Consider the following 15,927-nt stretch of genomic DNA (forward strand, 5'->3'; position numbering starts at 1 on the left):
CAGACAACACACACAGTACATCTACCTGTACTGTGGTGATACTGTATATTCTGTAAGGTGTAGAGTTCACTATTTAAGTTGAGTGAATACCTTCGTTCAATACTAAACACAAAAGAATTATCATGAGCGCATTTTTGTTTGTGTGTAGGGTCCAGGGTATTATTTTGAACTCTGAGTTGTGTATTCAGGTCTGTACCCTGTCCTGTAATACAGATGGAACTGCCTCGTGCTTAGTAACAGAAGTACTGTACATGTTTAATTATGTGTTGATCTTCAGTTATCAGATTGTTGGTTCGCTCATTTGACAACTGTTACTCTAATACTACATTTACTACTAATAATAAGTAAAATGTTTACTTATTTCATTAATGATGTTGCTATAAATTATTTTGAATGCATTTTACTACCAAGGATGTTATTAATATCGACCGTTGCCCTAAAGAGGTTACAAAGTATGTCTGTGTATAAAGTACTGGCTTAATTGATGGAAGTTAGAATTATTTAAAAATGTGTTTTATTGAACAGCGTTACGTCATTATCATCTGGCTAATCACTGGTTTCATAAGTACTCTGAGCATGTCTCCTGTTCACCTCCAAATCCTGTTTGTCATTGTTATGTCAGTTAATCCTGCATCAGTCAGGGAAATAATTTATTGACTGCTGTCTTGTCACCAACAGTCTAATTCGTTTTCAATAAACCTTAAATTTTATAAAGCACTTTCTGTTCATTGATCAAAGCTGAAAGTATAAAGGCAGTGTGATGTGGGATCACAGACGCTACATTTCATTTTGTTTTCAATAAAAAATACTTGCAATGTTTCATTTGTTGTACTGTATGTCTACAGTTAGGATCTGGGTGGTTAAAAAGGTTTGGGTATAACCATGGACTTTGGGCACCCCAGCTTGGTTCTGGAGTTTAGTCTCTGCTTGCTGTCCATGTCATCCACATCATCTCTCCTGCAAATTCCATTTATTTCCCCTCCCATTTGTAACTTGGTCCCTCTCTCATCCTGGACAATTAATAGCTTCGGGATTCAGCATGCCTATACTGTAAGTACATTAGAAAGGATACAAAAGGGAGGAGTCCATTCAGCCCATCAGCAGTAATTCGTTTTATAGCTAAAGTACATCAACATTCACAATGTCCAGTGTGGAAAAGACCATGAACTAACAGCAATATTAACCTGAAAATATTCTATTTGTTTAATATTGTGCATACTTTGTAATGAATAGCAAAAAGACAGACTGATAGAATACTAAAAATAATGTATTTCTCATCTAGTTTTATTTGGTTCATACTGTAGGCTTGCAAACTACTGTATACCATATGCCAGACACAAAATAGGGCATGCTGACCCATACAACGATAATGTACTGTATACTGAATAGTTTTCTCAGGGATGCTAAGAGACCTAAAAACATGAACATTCTGTAGTAGTACTTTAATGTAGAAGCTTATAGTAACCCTTGTTAGCAATTCATAATATTGAAGATGGACAAAACATAAATAATATGTATACAAATACAAATAGGTATAATTACATTCCAGATAAGAAGTAGAATTAAAACATTTATTAACTGTAGCATAAAAATTACAATGTTATCTGCAAGGTACTGTGCAAAAAAGTGTGAATATTTGAACTTGAAGAAAGAAATGTAACATTTAATAAAGCAGAGTATACACCAGAGAGAACTTTAGAAAGACCCTGATGGCTTGCATCTTATGGCCAGTGTGTGAAGCAATTTTGATGAACATGCATTTGCATATCTGTGCATGTGTATGACAGTGATGGAGAAAAAAAATGTTGTAGCAGTTGAACACAGTGCTCATTAAGATACTCTCATCATTAAGTGCGATTTGACAAATGTCTTTCAGCCTGAGTTTATTTGTTATGATTTTTACTAGTTTACTCGTGACTCATTATGGCAATTTGACAGTTTAAAAAAATTGTTTTAAATTATCTTTAATAATGTCTGAAGGACGAGAGTGCCTCACAATCAGAAAGGCAACAGATACTTGTCTATTCACATTCAGTCTGAAAATCCAGCACTTTGTCATTGACATCCCAAAAGGCCACAAAACATTCGACTGAAGGAATACTCTTTGGGAAGATAATGAGAATTAGAGCACTGAAATGATTGATGGAAACATGTTAAACAAACAAGTGTATTGGCATGAGTTTAATGATGCACAATTGCAGGTCTGCATATTTTTTTTTATTTTACACTTTATAAAGGGTTGAGTTGATAAACAGTTTTTACTGTCACATGTTTACATTATTTGTGAAGATTATTCATACAGTAAGTAAGAATTTCTTGAAGATTGATGCCTTCCTTTCTAGAGTTGTGCAGGTTCATGTTGGACTGCTGATAAGCTAATAAACAGCATTAATGGGAGGCTTGGGCCACTGGCCATGTAATTAACGGCTTTTTATTCACTTGTTCATAGCTGTTCCTCTGCTTTCAATCTGGGTAAAAGAGCTCAGACAAACACAGACTAGATTCTAATTCTTACCATTCTAATTAAAATGTCATTATACTTTTTAAGGTTTATTTAGTTTAGTAGGTCTTCATGAGAAAGAAAGCTTCTTTAATGTGTTCAAAGCTAGAATGTTAATGTTAAACTAAACAATGAAGACTATTGCATTGTCTTAGGAATTAATACTTCTGATATGATCTCTGTTTGCTGCCTCCAAGAGAAAAGTTATTACAGATTACAATGTGTAAAATTTGTCAGTATAGGGAATGTGTGAAACAGAAGAACCCCTAGAAAATAATCTGTGCAAAAGCTAATAAAAATGAATCAATATCATATATAGTAGATACACACGTACTGTATACAGATTACCCTGCTTCTGTGTTTTTCCATATGATTGCAGTGAATTTTAAGAGGAATCTGCAGTACTGTATTTACAACAAAACTTGCGCATGAGTGAATCATTTTAAGCAACACTGTTATGAGAAAATGTGAACATCTGCCATAAAGGTTCTACAAGGCCTTTCTACTGTTTTCTCTTAGAATTTGAAAGATGCTGGTATTACACAGGTTCCTCTTTTATGAGTCTATGTTTTGCCTACATAACCAGCAGGGGGTGGAGAAGGTAGCTCATAATAATGCATCCATCCACATTATGTGAAATATTTCCAACTGTTATGGTAATCTGCTTGATTATTCTTATTCATGAAAGACCTCAAAGGTTTTCCTCTGTCCACAAAACTAAACATCTTTAGTGATTTAATGTAGACCTACAGTATACATTTCAAGCATACAATTGTATAATTCTGACCTTCTGTATTTTGAAACAACTGTTTGAGAAATATCTAAAAGGGACTATATGAGTCACTTTGTTTGATCTTACAAAAGTATGAGCAAAAAATAACTTTTATTTAACCTGCACTGATACTCATTTGATGCTTATCTATCTTTCTTTTTTATGATGTGTAGATTGTGGTAGTTCCTTTGTTCTTTATTCTGCTGTATGCAGTCATGTTGTTTAAATGTTTTCCAATGAAAATGTGTAATATTATGAAGACACTATTCCCCAATATGGAACTCTGCTGTAGAACTGCTGTAGAAGACACAAGCTATTATTTAGATGAAAAATTAAACCAAGGTTTGATCATAAAGTGACCAATTATTAAAAATTCCATGAGACTGTTTACACGAGTAAGGGTATTAACCTACTGTGTAGTCATTTATATCATCCATTAATAGAAATGTGCATCTCTAAGAAATTAAGATAAAAGGTAAACACAGGCATAAGGACACTGCATACTTCTGTTATTAAGAATATCACTCTCCAAAGAGCCAGCATTAAAGCAGATCAACATCAAAGAGTAACTCAAAAGATCAGGAGGACAGAGACCAGCTCTCTGACAAGTCCAGCTGTTGGGTAAGGACATTGCTTCCAAGTCAGGACAGCTGTCTTTGATAGTCAACTGTGAAAGAAAGGGATTGAACCTGCTAAGAAGGAGTACATTTGTTAAACTCCAGAAGATATAGCTCTTTTTGTTTATTTTTGCATTTTATTCTGTTGTTAATTGATGTACCAATACTTTGTTTTGATATTTTTAATTGACAAATTTTGAAAAATCCTTTGCTAGTAGATTGCTAGCTAATCCATAATATAAACCATTACTTTTCACAAACCACCCTTTCAAAAACAATTTTACATAAGGAAGTATGGTAGGCTGTAATTACATTCTGTATTAACAGCCTAAGATACTATATCAGAGGAATAGTAATAAGAAAAAGAAATCCATCAATTGATTGACAGAAAAACAGACCTCCAGGTTCCATAAGAGCATCATAAAATATATTGTATATATATAAAATATACCAATAAACGCCTATTACAGTATATGATATGATACATCAATACTTTATTATCTGATTTTGAAATTTCAAAATCTGATCAGAAATTTCTTTTGCATCCAAGCAGCTATGTTTTACACACACAAAGACTTACAAAAACAAACAGTACAAATATACATTACTTAATATCACTTATAACTTAATATCACTTTCAATAAAAGACATTAACCCATACATAGTAATTGCACGCCATTTCTATAGGAATCCACGCAGCTGCACCATAACCTGTACATTTACATCTCTCACAATCACCCTAAGCTCCTTGCACAACACCCCTTCATTTTCGCACATACAGTAACCAATAATTGCACTTAGTCCATAGCCCAATAATCTTTTATTGAGTGGTTTGATCAAATGGGGGATAAAGGAATTCCTCATTTTGCTAAGTCTGTATTGAGGGACTCTAAAATGTCTGTTTGAAGGCTGGTATTTTTCAGGCAGAACATCAGGGATCAGAGAAGATACTAAGAGCTCGTCTCAACATACTCCTAATGTAAACTGCTTAAAAAGCTCTGCTAATTTGGTTGCTGCACTAACTTAGAACACATCCTTATGTATCAGGACATCTTGTTTGCTGCACAGAAAGACTGTTACTGTACGCCAGACAGCCAACTAATCCAGTAATTGGTATTGCTATATGGGATAAAAAAGTGAAAATTGGCTAACTTTTGTTAGTTTTTACATTGATTTTAATGACGTTGCTACTTGATTGACCTATTGTATATGTTAAATTAAATCAAAACCACTTGAATCCAAACCCCTGATTACTAAAAAGCAGAATTGAATAAGGAACATATCCCTGTTAAGACTAACTTTAATACAACCGTTATTATTTTGGGGAATAAATCATGCATAATAAGCCCTGTTTGAGAATTTGTCCTGTTTTTTTTTTCCAGAAGAGCACATATTTTTTTCCTTTTCATGTGACCAAAGTTTAGAATGCAGTGACAGAGGTTTAAAAGATAAATGACTTAATACTCTCCAGCATATTTTATACTTTAAAATAACTAATACAGCAGCTTGCTCTGTATAATTGCAGGGTTACAACAAAAGCCTTAATCCCCAGTCATGTATGTGTAAGCAAGTCTTCAGGCATTTTGTAACACTGTGCATTCTGCCATGTGAAATGACAAGCAAGACATTTTCCCAATGGGTCTCGTACCATAGTACAGAATATAGGGATGAAGCTCAGTGTTACAGTATGTGTTTTTAAAATTGCTAATCTGGAAATGTATAAATTGGGGATTCCTGGTAGAGGTAGGGTAGATAACTCCATTTCTACAGGTAACTTCTGTGGAGCTTTATTTTATTTTCGTCAAAGGGAATTGGAATGCAATATAGACGAAGACAAAAAATGAGAAGTGGAACCAATTAATTTTGTTTTGTTTTTTAATGTACTGTATTTTATGAAACCAACTACACATATTGATACAAACTAATTTAAAAGAATTTTTCGGACAATTTGGCAACAGATGTGCCCCATGCCTGCAATGTATTTACTGTACTATAAAATAATAAATACAATAACCTGTTATTATTCTTAATACACAGTGGTCCTAAAAAGCCACTGCTGAGTGAGTGGAAGCAATGAAGACATAACTATTAGTCTTTTCCAACAAGATGTTTCAGAAAAAATAATGAAATTCTGTGTATTTTGTATTTTGGTAGTTATGAAATATCTTGACATTCCATGGCTTTTTAAGGCGATGTAACTTTATCTGTTAAATCAAATTATTCTACTCTTCTGCCCCTGGTCATGTCAAAAACTATTTTTAATGCACCAAAAATCTCAACATATTATATATACAAATCATCTTTGAGAATACTGCTTCGGTTGGAACTTCAGCATGGAACGCTGCATAATTACCTTGTACACTATCAAGGTTGTTTGAAAAAAAAAGAAGACTGTGCAAAAACAACACAATCTGTAAGATAAAACAGCCAAAATCATTAATAAAAAACACAAGAATCCCCAGGAACCAGAAATGGCCATTCAACCTTTCTTGGCTCATCCCTTGGTAGCACAGTATTAGCTCGAGGGCAGAAACTAATAGTTTCTTGAATTATCCCTATGCTGTAGCTGTTGCAACCCCACCAGAAACAATAGTGGCTCAGAAGTAAAGTGTGTTTATGTCCCATGCAGCAGCTCTGGAATGAATAATTGCTTTCAGTGCCTTAAACCCTCTTTGGGCTTGGTTAAGAAACCTGTTAAGCAAGCAAAATGGAACAGATGGACAATGTCAAAACAGTTGTGAAGCATATGCCACTTTTTAAATGATTGTAAAACTTTTGTGACAGGCACTGCTGGGAAACCTGTCACCCAGTACAGATGTGTGTTTTGCAAAAGAATGCAATGATAACAATAATAATATATGATTGTAATACATATAAGATGACTCTCTCTGTTAACAAAAAAAAAAACAATTGTAAAATTTGAAATAATAAAAATTTAAAAGATTAAAGATTGAAAAGACAATGCCATGCTTGACTGATGAAAACTGCCTAGTTGCTATTGGCATAATGCAGGAGCCTTGTCAGAGAAGTTGCAGAGAATGAGGTCTTCTAATTCAACCAGCAGTCTAGCCTGGAGAATCCAGGAAATGAAGGAAACAGATTCTGTGGGCAACAGGCCACATCCTGGCCATCGTGACCCTCTGATCAGCCTGCAGAATCATTTCCAGACTAGAGTGGCAACAGCATGATAAGCACCAGGAAGAAATAACCTGTTCATCAACAGAATGACTGTAGCTCACTGCTTGCATGAAAATGATCTGAATAAGTGTTTGATATCAGTGTTTGCTGAAATCCAGTTGATCTGTGTGTTGGCACACTAGCATGAAGGAGATTAAATTAACACAGCAACCCCATAAACCATACGAGCACAGGCGAGCAGTTACTAGTGTTGTTTACTGAATGTAAACAAGGACGGTTGGCATGATTCAGATTGGCAAAATATGGTTTCCATATTTTCTGAAATTAAAAAGTCTTCAACAGATGTCTTTCTAACTTAAGTGAAGCCTGACAGTCTAAATCATGTTTAAAGCTGTGAAAAAAATGGAAATCAACAAGCCCATAGCACATCCATAGAGGCAGCTAAATATTACAGAACTGCAAAAAATCTAAATATATAACAGGTCTGGAAGCAATGGGAATGATGTTTCGATTTTTTAAAACAAGGGTCATATTTTCATTCATAATTAAATACTATGTATCATGTACATAAAAGCATACAGAGTACTAAAGTTGTCTAATAATTAATTCTGTTTTTACTACAAATTTACTACACAATTCTCTGTTTTTCTACTGAATATTTCTCATTATAAGGGCAATCTGACATCCTTAGCAAATGAATATCCTACATTTTTTACTTAAGCACCCTTTGAATTTAATAATACAGGCAGATGTGATAGATTTTATATTTGATGCTACTGCTTATTTTGAAGTATGTTAATAAGATGAAAAATAATTTGCAAATTTAACACTGACAGAATATAAAGATGCAGTCTGTGCTTTCCCAACTCATTCCATATGGCTTAAAGATAATTATTGAAAGATTCATATCGTCTGACTAACACTGATGGTGAGCTGATAATTGCTAGTTATGAACGCTTTGCTGTCTCCTTGGAGGTGAAAGAATCGTCTTGTGCTGCAGGACTGCAGTTTGTCTTACTGCACTCTTTACTCTGTTTTGAATGGGAATGAGTTAAGAGTCCATTTTATTTTAAGAATTAATTTTAATTCCTGCTCTGTTATCACCAAGGAGTAATTTTTTTAAACTAAATATTTATTATACTTGACCCAAGAAGGAAGAAAGAAGCCAGATTATAGACTTCAACAAAATGGCTGGGTAGCTTGTATTCTTGGTTTTAAGGACATTTCCACATAGCTTTGCCTTGTGCCCTCTGATTCATATTTCACTGTTGGGTTTGTCAGAGCTTTTGAACATTGTGAATTCATATATCAGGTCTCCTCATAATCTTCCCTGTTCAAGACTAAAAATGATTCAGTTCCTTCAGTATGTCAAAAAACACTATGTCATTTCTAATCAGCCATTTCATCACATCATTTTACAAATAACTGTAGCATCTGCATAAAAGGAATTACAATGAGTTTTAATCACATTCTACATTTAGAGCCTACTGACAAAATATTTTGTTGATAAAATATTTTAGAAACCATCATCATGAAAAACTCATTTTTTTGTTTTTCCTTTTCTTCATCTTTCTCCTGAATTCCAGAACACCTGTTGTGTGATGTGGGTGAATTTCTTTGCCACGATCAATTGACTTGTATTTCTGAGCACTGGCTATGTGATGGAGAGCCTGACTGTCCAGACAGTGCCGATGAATCGCTGGACAGATGTAAGTAATCAGAGATTTATTTTGTACCTTTACTGAACTTCTAAGATTTGGCTACTTAGGTTACGATTTGCAATTTACATTGTGCTTCCTGTTGAATAAAGTTTTACTCTGTATATTGATTTTTTTTTTCTTATGTTGGGGCATTGAAGGAAACCTTTAAAGTTTCAATTAATAATGTAAGCGATTAACATTAATTTAAGATAGCTTCTGTGATTATGAACATTACAGATTTCAGCTCAAATTAAATTTATTAAATGTACTGTAATAAAATTCTGACTATACTTGGGCCTGAAAATATAGAATAACAACAAGTTCTGTTGTTGTCATCTGCTGGACATATTCAGTTTCCTTACATCTGAATGACTGGATTAGCGATGAAATGAAATGGCCTTCAGAGATGAATCAAGTAATTTCAGGTTTTCAATAATTTCCATGAAAATAATGAGGTAAAATACTAGGCAAAGAACAGCAACTCTAGTGGTTAAAAATGCAAGCTTTATTTCATGTTTAGGATTTACTGTGTATTATGTGACAATGCAGTAAAAAAGCAATGGAATTAATTTATATTCACCAATTTTTAAATAAATTTAACTTCTGTATTAAATTATTATTTTCATATTTAATTATGTGATTAAATAATTTATAGTTTGCAGTGTACGTTGTCATGTTGTACATCTTGTTCCCCTTTTGTTTTCAATTCTAATTTCAGTTGATTAGTAATAACTGCATTTTTCTATTTATAAAATGCTACTAAGAAGCTGTTTATAATTTGACTTGACCATTATGATAGGACTGGGAAAAAGTTAAATATTTCCATAGTTTTAAGTCTTTTTTTAGTCTGCTAAGTCAAAGAATCAACCAACCTCCTGTGATAAATAACAATGTTATCATGTATTACTGTAAATTATTTATGCATTATATAGTTTTTTTTTTCCTCACAGTAGCACTGTTCAAGTGTGCATTGTGTTTTGCTACTTTATGAGATTATTACTGTATATAAGTACTTAAGAAATGAAAAACAGAGGCCATGAATATCTGAAGTCAAGGCTCTCAATATTTCACAGTGACACACGCTATCCGAGCTGAACTGGACCTTCACTTTGCAGCTTGTTTCTCAAAGACCACAGTGTGAAGGAATAAAACCCAGCTGTAAGGCATCAGCCTCACTGTCTGGTCCCAGGTTAAGCAGGGCTGGGAGAAAGTGTAACATTTCGTTAGTTTTATTATTTTTTCACCAGCTAAATCAATTGAGAAAGAATTCTCATTTGCAATAACAACCAGGAGACTCATGTGTACAGCAGGGGCATTAACTGGAGGAATTTGAGTATGCCTTGCTCGAGGGTACCACACCAAGTATTGTCTGTTGTACAATACTTGAAACATAGAGGAGAGACTGTATTTCTTATTGCGTTCATAACACAAGCACAGGGACATCTGACAAAGGACAGAAATGTATTCATTAAGCTCAAGGATCAAGTAATATTGAAACAGTGTTGTTGATCAATTGCTGTTTACTTGCCAATGTGACTTATTGATCTGTGCTGCCTTTACAGTTTTGGTAATCAAAACTTAACAGTCAGGTTACAAGTATGAATTTAAGCCCCTTGGAGAATCAGCACAGAGATTAGGGGCTTACAGTTTACAGACTTACAGTTTCTACAATAAGTCACTAGCACTCGCTTTTCATCTGCAAGAATGGACAATGGTGGCATGACAACAGTGTTTCACACAGTATATGCATGTTTAAGGATCAAGAAAAGAGGGAACATTACTATGCCATATTCCAGCATTCCCTGTGTCCTTTTACAAAATGAAAACGATCACAAATAAAGGGACCTGGGTGACATGGTGCCATAGTAGCTAATATTGCTGCTTTGCAGCTTTAGGGTTTATCTGTTCTTCCCGGTGACAAAATGGATGGATGGATAAAGGAAACTTTGAATATGACACAATGTTAGCTTACAATTACATCTTTTAAGTTTGTCTGTCATGGACTCTGCATCTTTCACTCAGAGTGAACTTCTTCAGGACATCCTGAAATTCTGAGTGTAGAGAATGCTTGGCATAAAAACATAAAAAGAGTAGCACTTGAAAGGTGGCTATTCAGCCCATCTAGACTCCTTTGTAAATTGAAGCTAAATGGTCTGAGGATCTCATCCAGCTAGTTCCTGAAGAAGCCAGTATATTGGCTTCAACACGGCTGAGTAGCTTGTTGCAGACTCCCACGATCCATTATGTAAATATGTACTCCCTCTTCTCTATTTGAAGTGTACTTCCTCTTGTGTCCTCTGATTTGTGTTCCACTGTTGATTTTGAAAACGTCCACTTGGACTAAATTGGTGTTTTTAGGGGGACGTAAAGGACCTGCAGGTCTGTGGGTGTGTGCCTGTCAGTGTTGTTCACTCAGATCTATATTTTACACTATTGCTACATGCATTGAAGACATCACTTCACTGATTCAGCACTGGTCTTGAATTTTGCCTAAATAGATTTCAATTTCCTTTGCAACTTCTGCACTATTAGGTGTGATCTGTGAACATGACTAGTTTACTGACTATAATACCAGAATCATAATTTACGACAGGTAAATGTACTAAAACAAGTAAAATTGAAAGCAATAAAAAGGAAAACTATGACTAATACCTTCTTCATATTACACTACAGATACTGTATGGGGTATACTGTACAAAGCATTCAATGTGTAAAACAACTGTGCAAACATACAAAGTCATAGACTGCCCCCTCCTTAAGATTGAAATATTTTATATTATATTTTATGATTGTGATCCACATTACAGAACTTTCTGTGACTGAGTTACCCTCAAAAAGACTGTCACCCTTTTGAGAATTTTGACACTCTTAAAACAGAAATACTTAATCGCACTGCTTTGATTAAATGACCATACAAATGTGGGAGGATTTGGATTAAAAAATAAATGTATTGTAAATCCAATACAAAAATACTTTACAAAAAAATTGTAAAGTAAATCACTCAATTACACAATCAGGCTACATGGTAGTGCCACTGCTATCACTTCTAAACTATAATCCAGTATTTCTAGTAATTACTACTTTAAATAAGATTGCTAAATTATTGATTTCAGGTATCATTGTTTCTGTCATACACTGTATTTGTAAATATTAGTCATGTTATAAATTTAAACTTCAAAAACATCTCAACATTCTACACAGAACTCATGCCATTTCATCAGTGTGGTGGCAGCATGTGCCTGTGTTTTGAATCAAATCGATAAATATTGTGGTGGAAATGGAAACATGTGGATGAAATGTAGCAAATAAAGGAACATGAAGAGATAAAGTACTGCAATTTCCCCCTGAATGTTCTGTTTGAGATTGCAAGGCACATTCTTTTTTGGTCAAAGAGCAGTAATGAAAAACAACCAACAATGAATTTCATTGACAGGAAGCGCTTTCTGGCTGGTTCATAATTTCAGAAAGCAAACTGAATGAGACAAAATGAGGAACTAATTTGTTGTTTTTGACATCTCTCACATTGTGTTGATTGATTTAATTTCTTAAACATCAATACTGATATCATCTTGCAAAACCTACTGTTTGTTAATATAAAATACAAAACTACACATACACTATGTACTGTATATGAGCTAACTAAACAACATCAACTTCTAACAAAATAAAATTTAACAAAACAAGTGATGTTTCTGCTGTTGCAACATAGGAGGAATGTCTATGCTGAACCTGTTTTTTTATGCATTTTGAGTACAATGCATTATCTTGTTGGTAACATTATAACTTAAGTAAGCAGTCAACATATTTAGCAATTACAGTCCAGTTTCACTGTAAGACTGTAAGGTTGGGCTCTGTTTAGTGTAGTATAGCCTGTTTTGTCTTTTTTTATCTACATATGCCTTTAAAAGCTTTTCATAATAAAAGAGAATGTAGGACTTCTCAGTAAGGAATGAACAAAATTCTCTAAAAATTTTACAAATGTGACAAATGTCATAATATCAATTTATACTAATAACATGTCTGAAGACGAGTTTGCGTTGGAGTTTTGGGAGTTTTTTTGATTTGTTGAAATAGACAAATCACATCTCATTTCAATTTCAGGCTCTGCAGGTTTGAACCTCAAAACCTGGGAATGCATAAGGTGCTCTTCAAGCCCTTGATGAGAAGTAAGAGTGACAGTTAAGACTTGCACTTTTTTGTACTTTAAGCATTCCATCACTATGTATTTGCTGTAAAAGTACTTTTTATAAAGTATGTAAACATAATACATTTAAATACAAAATGGCATTTTAAATACAAAACGTACATATTTGTAACAGAAGACTCTTTAAGCAATGTGTTAGTAGGATAACAACAATTTTACATCTGCTGGAGCTTTGGCATCATTCCCGTGTGAGCCACTTGAGTGCCTGTGGCCTTGAATCTCATGTGAGTCTTTTTCATACTGGGTGTGAATTTATTAGTGTGTCATAAAAGGTCTTAACAGTGATAAAGAAACATGGATGGGATAGGACAAACAATGTGAAACAGGTGCACATAAAATGTCTTGTTAACTGTTGTTAGTGGTTTTGTTATAATGAGAGGTATTCAAAAAATGTGGTTCTATTGAGATGGGAGGTACATGCATAATAGTGGTTTAATAAGGATAATTTTAATCAGGTATTTGAGCCTACAGATAACATTGTGAAACTGGCAAATCAAAAATGCTTTTTTCATATTAACATTTCACAGCATGACGTTTTTACCTTGATGTGAATTGATTGAGGGGGTTTGTACATACAGAGGGCTGTGACACAGTAATGAAAATCAACTTGTTTAGTAGTAATTGTTTGGTCACTTAGAATTTATTCAGGCCAAGTAAATTATCTGCCTTGGGGGGTGAATTGAATTGCTTGGTGCTCATTGAATGTAATCGATCAGAGCTCATTCAAACCAAAATGAGAGAAAATCTAGATAGTAGGCCAAGTCAATGGAATGCCTGTGATAATTGGAGTCACACGTTCAAATGAAATAATTAAAGGTAGATTGCACCTTATTTTTGTCAAATAAGACTGCAAGAAACATTAGAAAGCTGAATTTCAGATTTTTAACTGTGTATGGCACTGCAAGCATCAACATTGTTATTATTTGAGGTCACTTTTTTATTCAGTTTATTTAATGATTTTAGATTTTTAAAACATTTTCAATTAATATGTGTTCATGTACAGAATTTGCAATGTAAAGGAGAAAGTAGCACAAAAAAGTGGTAGAAATTGTGTATGCTATGGATCTGTAGTTACTGAATGTTTCATAAAGTTCAATTAAAAGGGTGCACTTTGTAGGCAATGCAGCCAGAACTGTAGTTTTGAAAAAGACAATAAATATATTGATATGAAGTTAATCTAAGTACAATGGGGACACATTTGTACTTAGATTAAGTACAAACTGTCCACATTTCCAAATTCATTGCTGGCATGTACTGTAGGAGGTCCAGATTCAGTGATCAAAGCAAGTTTACTTGGTTGAACTTAATTAATTAAGTTCTGGGTAATTGATTAAGTTTCAATGAACAGTCCAGGACCAGGGCATACAATGGGGAGACATAGAGAGGGTAAAACGAAGAGAAAGAGCAAGAGAACTCCTTGTTCTAAATCACCCTCATGTTTATGTTGTGTGTTGTTTAGTGTGTGTAGTGTCATTGTTAATAAATATTTGTATAACCAAGTATGTCTGAATTATTACTCTTTTCATCAAAGCTGTGCCAGAGACCAAAGAACTCAGGTGCCTCAAATCAAACTAGCCCCTCAGATATATTCTTGGAAAATTCATTTACAAGTTGAGGCTTATGATTATTTATTTAAATTATTGATTTATCAGGTCATTTCCTGATATTTCACTATTTTCATAACCCTCCCCATTTGTAACAATACACTTTAAATTGGAATTAGAGACTGCATTACTGGCCTTAGCACAGAAGCAAATGAAATGCTGGTTTCTGTATTCCAAGCATTGAAACACTCAAGACATTATGTCAAGAGCCTATAAAGATACCAGTGGATCATGAGTGTATGAAATGAAATGAAAAAGATAACCAACAACCTAAATTGCTTAAAATGTTACATAAAATGCAATTGATTGTATTCAATGACAACCCATAATTTGACATCTGCGGAGAACATCTTTGGAGAACATCTGAATCCATTTGAATTTCTGTGCCGCACAGGGCTCACACCTTTGTCAGCTGCATGTTACTATATTTTGTTCTCAGGTGCATTAAATATGTGTGCTGAATTTTATTTGCAAAACACCTCTCTATAGTACCAAAGCATACTTAATTTATGTACTGTGTGATGAGCAACTTATTAATATGGGTAATGGATTAACAGGAAATAGAATTAAACATATCTTTCTATCAAAGGAAAAATGTAAATCTGTTTAATGTTTAATTTGTTTTAAAAGTGGGAATTGATTTAATATCCACTGAACATTTTGTCACTAGCATTTTCTTCTAAATATTGAGGCTATTACATGCACAAAGTATATATTAATGTACTGTATCTTTAATTAAATAATATAAATAGAAAATATGTCACTTTTTATTAGAAGTGATATATCACTCATGCATGAAAAGTATATATCATGGATATAAAATATGTATCTTATTCAAAATTTCAGATTTTTTTGAAGGAGTGGGTATGTAGACTATATCTGCCAGGCAGTTCAGGCAGATACTGAAGGAGACAAAGGAAGAACATACTGCTTGTCTCATTAAATCATAAATGCATTTATTCTGTTAATGTGTCAAATATAGCAAAACAGTGATAAATAAATAAAACAACTTATTTTAATCTCACCCCAGGCTGGAATCAAACCCAGGGCACATGTGCTTTGTGGCGGCAGCACTAACTGCCTTGTCACTGCTTGAATATTCTCCGGATACCCTAGCCTTTGAGTTCTCTCTGCTGGTACCCCAACCCTTGACTTTCCTCTCCTGGTACCCTAACCCCTTAGCCTTTAGACAGTGTCTTTCAGAGCTGCTCTTGCTCTCTATATAATGTTAATTTAGTAATTTGGAATTTTATTTCTGTAGCCTATTCAGTTCTAAGCCCCACTTTACAAATTATATTACTGGCTAACAACTGCCTAGCCTGTATGCTATTCTAAACTGGGAAGAGAATGATTTATTGTTGTTAACACCAGTTCCATATTTGGAATACTAAT

At 34.0% G+C, this 15,927-nt stretch overlaps 1 protein-coding gene across 1 annotated transcript in view; it reads left to right on the forward strand.

The window, feature by feature from the left end:
* The window catches only part of lrp1ba (low density lipoprotein receptor-related protein 1Ba), a 491,547-nt gene that overhangs the window by 92,529 nt on the left and 383,091 nt on the right, over positions 1 to 15,927 (forward strand). The window contains exon 2 of the mRNA XM_088930252.1: positions 8,614 to 8,736. Coding sequence (XP_088786378.1) covers positions 8,614 to 8,736 — 123 coding nt within the window. The remainder of the gene's footprint in view (positions 1 to 8,613; positions 8,737 to 15,927) is intronic.

The sequence above is a fragment of the Atractosteus spatula genome, chromosome 13, assembly GCF_055471065.1.
Source record: "Atractosteus spatula isolate fAtrSpa1 chromosome 13, fAtrSpa1.hap1, whole genome shotgun sequence".
In the NCBI taxonomy this organism is placed as follows: Eukaryota; Metazoa; Chordata; class Actinopteri; order Semionotiformes; family Lepisosteidae; genus Atractosteus; species Atractosteus spatula.